Source organism: Phoca vitulina, unplaced genomic scaffold (assembly GCF_004348235.1).
Source record: "Phoca vitulina isolate PV1807 unplaced genomic scaffold, GSC_HSeal_1.0 scaffold40, whole genome shotgun sequence".
Taxonomy (NCBI): domain Eukaryota; kingdom Metazoa; phylum Chordata; class Mammalia; order Carnivora; family Phocidae; genus Phoca; species Phoca vitulina.
Window position 1 is genome coordinate 15,328,061 of NW_022589743.1, and position 13,347 is coordinate 15,341,407.

Below are 13,347 nucleotides of genomic sequence, written 5' to 3' on the forward strand. Positions count from 1 at the left end.
ACAGCTCATCTCTATAGCATGTGGACTCTCATCCTCCAATAGGGCTAGCTCAGGCTTCTTCAATGCAGTGTTCCAAGAAGGTAAGGGCAGAAGCTGCAAGACTTCACAAGCTCTAGGCTCTAGAATTTACACGACACCACTTTTGCCACATTCTAATGGTTTAAGCAAGCCACAGGGCCAGCTAAGACTCAAGGGGTGGGAAAAGAGATGCCACCTCTTGATGAGAGGAAAGGCAATCACATTGCAAAAGGATATACATACAAGGATGGGAGGAGTTATTGCGGCCATCTCTGCAAACAATCTACTATGGTCAGCCCTCTGGCCACAATAATTCATATACCTCCCACATGCAAAATTGACTCACCCCCTCCCAAGACCCCCAAAGTCATCCAATCATGGCATCAGGCTTGACGTCCATTTTCTCATGAATCATGTCCAGATGCGAATGAGACTCCTTGGGTGCAGCTCCTCAGGTACAGTTTCTCTTGATCCAACGATCTGGGAACTAAAAAGACAAGTTATCTGCCCCAACACCCCCAACATTTAATGATGAGATGGGGAAAGGATAACTGTAAAAGATATTCCTGTTCAAAGAAGAGAGGATGGGAAGTACACAGCAGTCACTGTTCCATAGCAACTCTGCATCTCAGGTTTCCTGACTCTAGGGACAGGGAAATTTTGTTAGGGTCCTTGTTCTGCTCCCTGGGAGTGATTTTCCTAATCCATGGCTCTCCTCTGCTCTTAGCTCTGCCCTCTGGGTTCCTAGCTCTGTTCTCTGACAAATCTCTTTTTTTATTGGAAATGACTGATATTTACAGCTGAATAGCTTTCTCAGTCTGCTTCCTGTTTATAGAAAGTTGAAGAGACACAGAAGCCTCGAAGTCTGAACTACCTCTGTCCCTTTTGGATCCTTTGGTGTAATTATCAGTACAACTTCCTTGAAAATGTTGTGGGTTTCCTATAAATCACACTGGGAGATTTACTCCCTGTCCCAAAAGATCTGTAAGCTTTCTGCACAGACATCTCTATACTTTGGGCATATCAGGCTGCTGTGGGACAACACCTTTAACATTCTTTGAAGCTCTTTCCTGTTAACTGAGAGGGTAATCTACCCGGTGGTGTCTTAAATATTTCTGAGGCCTTAAAGGATCTCACAGGTATTCTTTACTTGGCCTTTACCCTGAGGTCACTTTTCACTTTGAGGATCTTTCGCCAGGTGGAGAGACTGGGAATGAGAAACTATTTTCAAACTCAACAAGCTTGAAACACCTTCATTAGCTCATCTCTCTCTTATAATTCCTTAGCATTAAGTAACCAGAAGGATTTAACAGATGCTTTCAACACTTTGTCTAGAGATTTCCTTAACTAGGTCCATGAGTTCATTAAATACATTCTCTGTCTTTCAAGTTACCTCAGACAATTGTTCTGTCATTATAGAACATGTGTTAACCTTTTTTTATCAGACTCTACTATTAATTCCCTCACAGCCTATCCAGCCTCCACTAACAGTCTGTTCATCATTCCTCCAGCCTTCATGAATAATCTCATCATTTTTTCGGCCTCCACCTATGAGCCAGTCTTAAAGCCAGTGCACATATTTTACTTTTTTGTTGTGGCAGCATCACACCTTTGGGGTATCAATTTCTGTGGCAGTTACCCATTGATGCCTAACAAACCACCAAAAATTTAGTAACTTAGGACACCGACCATTTTATTTTATTTGCTTATAGCAATTTGAGTGGGGCACAGTTGGGTAGTTCTGCTGATCTTGGCAGGAGCTACGCATGCAGCTGTAGTCATCTGGCAACTTGACTGGGGTTGGATGGTCTAATAGGGTCTCACTTGCTTGTCTCAAATGTGATGCTGTCAGCATGTAGATCTAGGAAGTCTCAGCTGGGACAACTCATCTCTACATCATGCAGCCTTTTTTTCTCCAAAAGGCTAGACTGGTTTCTTCACTTGTCAGTATGAGGCTCAATTCAAGAGAGCAAGGGCAGAAATGAGGTTTAGACTTCAGAACTTATACATCATTTCTGCTACATTCTCTTGGCTAAAACAAGTCACAGGGTTAGCCAAACTTCAAAGAGTGGGGAAAAAAGACAGTCTTTCTTGATGGGAGGAGAGGCAAAAATCATAGGGGTCTGTATAGAGAGATGGGAGGAGTCATCATGTTCATCTTTGCAAATAATCTCTTACATGCTCTTTTCTGTATTTTTCATCCTTTTGTCTCTTCATGCTTCGGTCTGAATTTTCTTCTGAGCTATCTTCCAGTCACTAATTCTCTCTTCAACTGCATCTAACATGCTATTAAACTCCTCTATTGGCTTCTTATTTTTAGTTACTGTATTTTCAGTTCTAGAATTTGTTTCTTCTTTATAGTTTCCAGTTTTCCAACCAAATTCTTGTCTTTAATTTCCTTGAATACATTAAGTATAGTTACTTTAAAATCCTTCTCTGATAGATCCATTACCTAAATTCTCTGTGGGTCCCTTTAAAACTGACTTTTATTTTTCTTGATTTTCAGTCATGTAATTTGATATGCTTGCTTACTTTGAAATGGCTATTTGATACTTCATTTGAAAAATAAATAGAAATAATTTGAGGTTCTGGATGTTATTATATTTCCTTCTTTCTGGTGGCTAGTGACACTAGCAATCCTAGAACCCCTTGCTTGAATCAAAGGTTGAGTATTTTGAAGCTGAGATTTAGTCCCTGTGAAGGTTGGTCTATTTCCACTTTATTTTTACTCCTAAGGTATAGTCCCTTCAAGATCCCAACTTAAAATGTGGGAGGTTTTCCCAGGGAATCCTCCTTAGCAAACTCTAAAGGCTAAGTTTTGTCCTTTTAGTCTTGTAAAACTGTTGAAAACTCCAATCAGCTTTTTAACTCCTTCTTCTCAAACCGGAAGATATCTCTAGGGAAAAAGTGGCCTCAAATGCCACCTCCTCAGGTTTCCTTCTTCTCTTATACCTTAGCCCCATTACTCTTTATTGTCTTGAAAGGTCTCTAATGCCTTAAAATAGATTTAAAAAAAAAAAATTTGTCCAGCTTTTTTAGTTTGTTCTCAATGGGATGATTGGTTTGTTATTTAGTTAATCATTATTGGAACTTGAGGACTTTCACGTAAAACTTCCTAATCTTAGTGTTCTAGATTCTTCAACTATTTGATTCCACAGTAATAAGTAGTTTTGAAACATCTAAAGGACTTATATTTTTAAAAAATTAACATGCTTTTTCTTTTGCTTCTAAGAGCAAAAGACCTTTTCTTTAGACCCCATGAGGCATTGATCTACCTATGAAATTAGGTAAACTACAAAAGGAATATAAAGAAAAAGAAGGGTAATATTTGAATTTTGACATTCAAAATAGGACAATGCAGCAAAACAACACCTTTATCACCTTTATCAGTTTGCTGTTGAATGGTTTAAAAAAAAAAAGAGGGCAAGTAGAAGGTGGCTAGAGACACTAGTAAAAGATTGTGCAAAGTAAAAATGCTGGGAAAAATAAAAACAGTGGGAAGCTAGGAGAGTGAAAGGCCAGAATGTGTCCCAATTTTCCTTTTTCTGATTCCTCTTTTTCTGGTAGGAGAAAAAAGTATGAGTCAAGTATGCGAGGGTAGCTCTAGGGCAGGAAAGAAGAGACTTTTGTCTCCCAATTATCTCTCTAAGATTCTGAAAAGAGATCATTTTTTTGGCCTCCACAACTAACTTGTAGTATGGCTACACCACTTGGCTGCAAATCAGAGGGTTAGACAGAGATTTGAGGTTTAGCTTTCCTAACCATCCTCAGTTATAGAATGTGGACCTGCCATAGGGTGTCTGCATGTGGTGGCCAGGCAGCACAGACTAGGGTGTAGACTGCAGAGCTGGCCCGGTAGTTGGTACACACAGCAAAAACTCAGGAGCCTGCAGCCAATTTGAACTAAAGTAAGATAAACTCAATCAGAGAGCCTGAGTCTGGCCAAGCCAAGAGCATCCAGAGTAAGAGTTAACCGCACACTTAACAGTGACAGCAGAAGAGGGACACAAAAAGGTAGAAAGGCACAATCTTACTTTGCACAATCTTTTACTAGTGTCTCTTCCACATGCACCATACAGGGAAGAGCTATCTGAGAAACTGAGCACTTTTACATAGACTGAATAACTATTGTTTGAGTTACCTTAGTGAATAAAACCTTACACTGAACTGGACATTGCTAATAAGGAGGTAGGAGCTAGAGAGAAAGACTAGAGTACTTACAGAGAAAATTAAATATTTTCTGGACATCCAAATTATATTATGACTTATTATCTTCTATTTTATTGAGGTATAATTGATATACAACATTATATTAGTTTTTGGTGTACAACGTAACAGTTTATATATATACTGTGAGTTATATCATGTATCTCTGATATATCTCTGACATACATGTAAATTCAAACAAACAAAAACAACTAGTATTCTACCTGTCTGAAAAGGTTAGGAAAGTCATCTGCATTGTTGACTTTTCTGATTCCTTTCCCTCCTCCTCCTTCTGAGGCCTTGATCATTACTGGATATCCAACTTCCTCCGCTGCCTTCATGAAAAAAAGAGAAAAATGGAAATAAGAGTAGTATTAACAGGGAAGGAGAAAACTGGCACCTTCTCCCTTTAAGAATGCTGTCATTGGGGGAACCTGGGTGACTGACTCTTGATTTTGGCTCAGGTCATATCTTGAGCCCCATGTCAGGCATGGACTCTGCTTGGGATTCTCTCTCTCCCTTTCCCTCTGCCCCTCCTCCTGCTCAAATTCTCTCTTTTGCTCTCTAAATAAAAATAAATAAAATCTTTTTTTTTTTTTTTTTTTAAAGATTTTATTTATTTATTTGATAGAGACACAGCGAGAGAGGGAACACAATCAGGGGGAGTGGGAGAGAGAGAAGCAGGCTTCCCGCTGAGCGGGGAGCCCGATGTGGGGCTCGATCCCAGGACCCTGGGACCATGACCTGAGCCGAAGGCAGACACTTAACGACTGAGCCACCCAGGCGCCCCAAAATAAATAAAATCTTAAAAAAAATGCTGTTGTTGGTAGGTCCGAAAGTAGTAAAATAGAAAGGTCCTGAAGACGTAGGTGAAAAACAAAAGTAGTAACATAGGTGAAAAAAAAAGTAGTAACAGTATTTGTAGCATTAGGTTGAACAAAAAGAAAGTGACCTTTTTTTGTAGGTTAAAAAAAAAAAAAAAATGTTGAATACTGGCATTTTCATATGGTTCAACCTAAAATAATCCCGCATACATCAAAAACAAAATAAAACTACATGTTTATGGGACACCTGGGTGGCTCAGTCAGTTAAACATCCAACTCTTAATTTTGGCTCAGGTCATGATCTCAGGGTCATGGGATCAAGCCCCCATATCAGGCTCCCCGCTGAGCATGGAGTCTGCTTGTTCCTCTCCCTTTGCTCCTCCCCCCATTTGCGCTCTCTCTCTCAAATAAATAAATAAAATCTTTTTTAAAACTTATATATTTATATATGATTATGTATGCATTCATACACCCACATATCAGGGTATAAAAAAAAAGTCTAGAATATACATCAGTGGTGATTTCTAAAAGGAAGATGGGTAGATATACTTCCACTTTTTACTATATTTATTTCTCTATTATTGGAATTATAGTATGTAGGTATTCATGTATTACCTCTAATTTTTATTTTTAAAAAAGGTGTAAGTAGTTCACTTAATAAAATGCTGATGGTCCCAGTACAGCTTCTGACAACATATAAGATTCAACAAATCAGAACTCTCGTGTATCCAGAAATTATTTTCTCACTCAACTTTTCATAAAAGATAAAAATAACAAGACACTAAAATATTAAAAAAAAATTAGAACACTAATTTTCAACACATACTCTAAATGCGGTTTTTGCATTTACAGAATTTAATAATGATCAGGTAACAATCCTAAAACTTTCTGGAAATTATTATATATCTGTTAAGGAGGGAGCTAGTTAAATCAAGATATGTCCATCTATTAGAATACTGTGCAAGTATTAAAAGGGATGAGGTGACTTTTACATGTAACAATACAGAAGATGTCCAGATTGTATTGTTATGGCAAAAAGTAAAGTGGGGAAAAGTTAACCAAAATTTAGAATAACTAAGTCATTCCTTTGTTAAAACATTCCAGTGATTTACGGTTTCCATTATAACAATATCTAAACATGTACCAACAGAAAGAAGAGCATTTCAAATGTTGAATTAGTCGATTAAGTACAGTTCCATCTCTTCTAAAATTCTCTTACCTCTATTCACTTCTATGCTTATAAACAGAGTTAGCCTGATGAAATAATGTTATCAAAGAAAGAGTTATCACTGAGTGATAAGTACCAAAGAATCAGCCACAAATGTGAAAAAGACTTAAAAAAATATTAGGGTAGGGGTCCCTGGGTGGCTCAGTTGTTAAGCGTCTGCCTTCAGCTCAGGTCATGATCCCAGGGTCCTGGGATCAAGCCCCGCATCAGGCTCCCTGCTCCGCGGGAAGCCTGCTTCTCCCTCTCCTACTCCCCTGCTTGTGTTCCCTGTCTCGCTGTGTCTCTGTCAAATAAATAAATAAAATCTTAAAAAAAAAAAAAATAGGGTGGTCCACATGATGGCAGTAAGAAGGTAGGCCTTGTGTAAAAAGATATGAAGGCTCTAGGCACAGGTCATCCATTTAGAATTTTTTTTTTTTAAAGATTTTATTTATTTATTTGAGAGAAAGAGTGAGAGAGAGAGAGAGAGAGAAAGAGCACGAGCAGGGGGAGAGGGAGAAGCAGGCTCTCCACTGAGCAGGGAGCCTGATGCAGGCCTTGATCCCAGGACCCTAGGATCATGACCTGAGCTGAAGGCAGACGCCCAACTGACTGAGCCACCCAGATGCCCCTTTTTAGAATATTTTAGAAGAATTTTAATGTCATGAGGAAAATGCCTATATATAATAAAAAATAGGAAAAGAAACTAGGATTACTAAGTATATATTCTAGCAGTATATATACTACAATATATATATATATATATATATATATACAGTAAGACCCTAATTTTATACTTATCATAATTATGAGAATCTATTAATAAAGATGATCACTACATGATAATAATATATACTATGAATCAAAAAAGGCTGAAATAAGATGTATGTGTTATGAACATGTATCTATCTCTGGATGGTGGGTTTATGGGTGGTTTTACCATCATCTCTTTTCTGGCCTTCCAAATTTTCTACCAGAAATTTTTACATTTAAAATTATGATCAGGAAAAAAAAAGGTATTTCAATTGATAAGCAAAATAGCTAGTTCCTTACAAAGGGCTTCTACTCTTTTGCAAGTTACAGCACATAGACTATAGCGTTTGCAATTCAATTAGAAATAATTATTCAGGAGATTACGAGAGGCTTAACTTGAAATGCAAACAAAAGAGCAAAATTAGTTGAGCTTTCAGCATCCCTCTTGAATTTATAACATACAAAGTCAAACACAAATAGTGTGTTTTTCTAAAATAGCCTCTTTCATCATCTACTTGGAAGCATAACTGACACTTCCAACTATTTAAAAAGTGAAAGGGGAACAAAATGGGGAGAACTATGAAAGAAAGAAAAGGCACTGTTGGAGAAAGGATCTCCTTTTGCTTGGGTTCTTGTTTCTACAAGAATGGACAGTAATTAGACACCTTCAGCCTCTCTTGGCTCCCTCCCTCACCCCTCCCCAAGGGAAAAAGAGTGAATGGTGTGATTGGTCAGTTTGGAAGGAGGAACTGAGCATGCAGAGCTCAGCCTCTTGCCCTTTGGGATCAGCCCACTGCACAGAACATATGCTCTTAGTCAGCTCTCAGTGATACAAGAAGCTGAATGGTAAAAAGCTCTGTGTCTGCAGAGGAAAGTCTGTGGTTACTCAGCACCGCAAGTACCCAGTGAGCAGGCATGCTGAACTCAGGCGTTCAGTTTACAAATTTGATTGTTGCTACACACTGAAGCCATTTTCACCAACATCTCCATTTGAAATAAAGCTGACATTTCTCTGTCTGCCTGGCTTCTTAGTTTTGAATTCAAGCAGGGGCAAATGTGTGTTGTGTGTCGCTCTGTCCCCTACCCCTGCCACCTCATATACACACTAACAGGTGGTAGAGAGCAGAATCGATACTCCCTAAAAGCTCTGATTTAGCCACCTAAGAAATGTTCTGTCCAGGTGAGCAGCTTGCTTCAAAACAAATTTAAATTATTTTTGTTAAATCTAGGTCACTTCCTTACTCTATAAACCGTATCTCCGGTTCTTACAACCCCAATGCCATCATGGGTGTATATCATGAACCAGGCTACAAATTACTTTGTTTGTGACTCTAACTGGTCAGTTGAAAGACATCACTCCCTAGAGTTCGTAACCTACCTTCAGCCCATCATCCACATCCTTCACATAACCTTTTTCATATAATTCCTGGGGAACATTTAAGATACGTTTTGAAAAATCATTTTCATGCCAGTCCACACGAAGACCTGTAATAGATAACAGTGACTTAAAAGCTGCTAAAAAAGCTTCTGTTCTTGTCAGTTTTCTGCTATTCCTTCTTTAAAATGCTCTCATATTTATCCAAAATTGAGGGTAAATGTGAGAAAGAAGGATGGCATAAAAACCTCATCAGTCCTTGGGGTTAACGATATTTAGCTCTAGCAGGAGCTGGCAACTCGGGTTCTGACCCTGGAAGAAGTCAGGAGAGCTAATAGGGAGGAAACTTATAAAAATGCAAGGACATACAAGACACAAAAAAAGTCAGACTTTTCACAGCAACTCAGCAGGCAAAATACCTTCGATTTGTGTGTTCAGGCCTGCACCAGGGCCAGAGGTCTGGGAAATAATTCAATCTTTATGAGCCCTTAGAAATGGAAATGGCGGTTTTATAGGCCTCAGCAGAGTCATGATTCCATTTTCCCTGAATGTCCCTGTACTCAGCCACAAGGGGAATGCTACAGTCTCTCCATTCAAACAAGAACAAATTCAACCTTTTATTTTAAACTGTTTGACCCAGCAGGTCTGGAGAGGATATTGCAATCCCCCTGGAGAGCCAGAATAACAAGAGTTCAAATCTGTTCAGCCTCAAGACAATGGTCATTCCCATTTAAAAAAGGTTTTAGAGTATGTCTGCTCCCTGTGCTGGAGTACTAAAAAAGGCAAGTTCATATTGTTATCAGCTACAATGATTCACACAGCACTCTTTAAGGGATTAGTCAAGTATAAATCATTTTAAGAAAAATTGTATTCTTCTGTATGCCTGGAAGAAAGATTGACTATTGCCCTCATTTTCTGCATCAAGGGCAAAGGAGAGGTTGAATGGTATTGAACAGGCAAAGCAAATCATCAATAGATAGTGGGCTGACATTAAGAAAACACTGGCAGGCAAATATTTGAATAAGTGGGTTTTTAGGTTTTTCTTAGTGATCCAGGTCACCTGCCAGGCAGGTTCAAAGGCCTAATTCCGCCAAAGTCCATCTCTGACAAAGATTCTAGCCTACCCAGAGCAGATCCCAATCTACAGAACCATATGAGTTTTCCTAGAGTTTCTCCAAATTCAAATTAAGTCCCTAGATCACTTAAATCACAGTTTAGCATCTGTGCACCTGGTACAAGATTTATATTCCTAAGACATGATAAAATCATAGGTGTATTAATTAAGCTAGGAAATACAAGATAGCATAAATCAACCTCGATTCTATTTCTTATCACATATCCGAATACATTTTTTTCCCTTTTTTTAATTTAAATTCAATTAGCCAACAAATAGTACATCATTAGTTTCAGATGTAGTGTTCGATAATTTATCAGTTGCATATAACACCCAGTGCTCATCACATCACATGCCCTCCTTAATGCCCATCACCCAATACGTTTTAAATAAACTTAACACCTAGGCCACAGTCCCAAATACCTACTGAGCTTTTCTGCACTTCAAAATACAAACAAGAAATATTTTCTTACCACTGCCACTCCAGGGAAGAGTTGGGATACCTGCAGTTTGAGCCACTATGGAAGATGCAATCTTATCCCCCAAAGCCCACATGGCCTGGCTTGGAGGACCTAAAAACAAGAGAAGAACCCTGACTGTAACATTTTGGCCTCATTTCTGTCACACAGATTTTTGTCTTCTATATAATTATTTTTGTATTTGTCTTATCTCCCCCTACATTACATATCATGGAGATCATGAACTTGATTAGGGGAATTACTATGTTATGACTCATCCAAATGTAGTAAGCTCTTAGCATACAGAGTTCAGGATATATACTGAATTAAATTCCTAACAAATCTAACTGATTTTATCATCGTTCATGATCCAACTTGACCAGATTATCAAAGTCTTTTTTTTTTCTTTTTAACGAATCCTAAAATAAGGACTAAAAAGTTTGGGGTTCAAGTCTGAAATATGCCCTCCTTGGTCTTAGGGGAATCCAAAAGGAAGATTTATCTTTAATAGGGTTTACAAAACATAGTCATCATTGTGGAAGGTCTCTGAGATAGAGACAGAAACACTTTGAGCCATATACTCTTTTGATTTCTCTCTCTGCTATAGGAGAGCAGGAAAGTCAGAAGAAACAGCACTCACTTGCAAGAATATAACCTATATAGTTAAATGTGAAGGTGCTGATTCATATTTAAGGGCACAGTGCTAGGGTATCCTAATACTCAATTAGTTCTGCTATATAAAAAGAGGTCCTTTCTCCATATATTTTCTTAAAATTAATGGCAGTTTTAAAAGGCCAGTGTTTTAGAAATCAGAGCCTTCTCCATATCTCATGGAAAAGAACCTGGGGACAGAAAAGACAAGATGAAGAAAGATAAGTAGGATGAAAGAAATAAGGAAGAGAAAAAAAAGAAAAAGAAATGAAGAGGATTACTCTGGGAGTTGCTAATTGAGGAAAAATAAGAGCCCAGTGGATGTTAAACAGAAGAAAAGCAGAATATAGATTGGAATACAGGCAAAACTGACAGGGAGAACCAGAAAGACAGGAAGAGTATGTCAGAAAGCCTTACCCATGAAGGCGATGCCATTTTTCAAAAGAAGTTCTGGGAGTTTGGGATTCTCAGAAGCATGACCCCAGCCAGCCCACACTGCCTATAAGGGAAGATAATATGATTTGTTCTTAAAATTCATACTAAAAAAATACATGATCAACTGTAGTACTCTCTACCAAGACTGACCCTACTCCATGAGGTACAATAACTCCACAAGAGCCGAACACTTAATTCAGCTTCTGTGCTTGATTCTTGGCAAACTTTTTACAGAACAAGAATAAGCAGTCCATTGTGGCAAAACCTCTGAAGAGGTCAAAACCAAGTTGAAGTTGATATTAAGATCCAGCTAGTCTTGCTGCTCTTTAGGAAATTCAATTCATAGCCTTTCCACTAGACTCTATAGAGCCCTTTCTAGAAATATTGGTTTTCTTTCACAGATTCAATTACTTTGGTCACCCAACTCCACATTTATATCTAGTGGTTACACTGCCATATAAATCTCTAGTTTTTTTCTCTCTGGGCTTAAGGACATTTACACTAAATTTCCTAACACAATATAATAGGGAAGAAATAATCTGCTTCTACACCACCATATTCTGAGGTAAGAATATTCCATTGGAATCAGGAGCTTTTACTTACTTGAAATAGTTTGAAGGTAAAATGGGTAACATAAATAATCACTGAAAGACCCTTACAAACCTTCTGTTTGTATTATGTTTACTTTATTTTTGACTCATTCATTTTTTTCCATCTTTCTTTTCCTAATCTGCTATATCCCGTATAAAAAAGCTTTTATCAAACTTTCAACAAAGATGCTTTATATAAAATTTAAACTTCTTCTCTGGATAGCCCCTTGCATCTAACAGTCAAATGGCTAAATCTGGTTTGAAAGGACACACTGGCATCTCTTACTTGTACTGGAATCCTTTTCGCAATATCAAGAATTAATTCCACATTTGCATAGTTGTTGTTGTTTGGTCCTCCTGGCACTGGCACATAGTGATCTGCCATCTTAATGTATTCTGAAAATGCAAGCAAATTAATAGAGAACACATGCTTTATTTTCAGAAATATAACAGCAGAGCAAAACTCTGTAAAGGACAGATACCATCACAGGTAACGACAGGACAAACTGTGTTAACGGGGTAAGTCCCAGGACCATTTAGTTAGAGGCTCTGACTTTATGAAGTCACGGGCACTAACATGTGCTAATCTCATATTTAGGAAGCTCTTATACTAAAACAACAGTTCTCAAACATTTCATTATGTAACCTTTTAGAAGGGTCTTTAAGATGTCTGTATCGAGGATGGCACTTAGAGACCCCTGTACAATTATTCTAGTCTGATAAAAAGTTTTAGTCCTGACAGTCTTTATCGTCAACTTGCACTGTACTCTGAGAAAGCCCTTTTACTGGTGCAGAGCCGGGACAAACTGGGAAGGGAGGGGAGATCCTGAAGGGCTTGTAGACTGGCTGAACAGGAAAGGTCAGTTACAGGCATCTACCAAGTGCTTGAAGAGAGTTTATCTGGAATGTTGGAGATACTGCGTATTTGAAAGACACTTTGAAAAGATACCTTCTTTTGCTCCCTACATTTTTTTTACCCAGGGTCCCCCGATGTCTCTCTCTTCCTATTCTGGCAGCAACTGTAGAAGAGCAGCTAAGGGCACAGTGACTATACTAAGCAGTTAACGTATATTATGTAATACTCAAAATTCCTACAAGTGACAGGTATTATTGGCACCTAGTTTACAGGAAATTGGCTTGGAGCAGTCAAGTAACTTGCTCAAGGTCCATCTCTACCATATTTATTAATGCTTCTTCTATCTTGTTCTTAATTTTTAAAGGTTTCATGTCCTTCTAAAAAAAAATTTCAAAATAAGATACAAAGGCCTAAAGTTTGTTCAAAAGAAAGACAGGTTTATTGTTCTCTTTGACAATAAAAGGGAGAGCATGTTAATTACAAAAAAAAAAAAAAAGGTAATATATCAGGATGTAATACTATTTTTTAACAGCTAAAATCACTCATTCTCCCACCACTCAAAGATAATCAGTTCATGCTTTGTTGTACTAGAAACCAAAAATTGTTAACCAGTGTAACAATATATTGTGGGTATCTTCCCATACATGACAAAAAGGTATACTTGATAATATATATATTTAACATTTTAGATATATTTAATATATACTTCATATTTCAATGGATGTCTACTATTCCATAATGTCACAATAGTCCATAATTCATTTAACCACTAACTTATTGTTGGACATATGGGTCATTAATAATTTGGAAAATATTAAAATAATGCAATGATGAATATCCTTGTACTACTGTCCAATTAT

At 37.8% G+C, this 13,347-nt stretch overlaps 1 protein-coding gene across 9 annotated transcripts in view; it reads right to left on the reverse strand.

The window, feature by feature from the left end:
- ACACA (acetyl-CoA carboxylase alpha) overlaps positions 1 to 13,347 on the reverse strand; it is a 279,886-nt gene that overhangs the window by 170,024 nt on the left and 96,515 nt on the right. For all 9 annotated transcript variants that reach the window (XM_032428663.1, XM_032428660.1, XM_032428658.1 and 6 more), the window contains 5 exons: positions 11,918 to 12,027; positions 11,024 to 11,105; positions 9,971 to 10,069; positions 8,387 to 8,493; positions 4,449 to 4,559 (listed from right to left, as the gene is read on the reverse strand). In XM_032428663.1, coding sequence (XP_032284554.1) covers positions 4,449 to 4,559; positions 8,387 to 8,493; positions 9,971 to 10,069; positions 11,024 to 11,105; positions 11,918 to 12,027 — 509 coding nt within the window. The remainder of the gene's footprint in view (positions 1 to 4,448; positions 4,560 to 8,386; positions 8,494 to 9,970; positions 10,070 to 11,023; positions 11,106 to 11,917; positions 12,028 to 13,347) is intronic.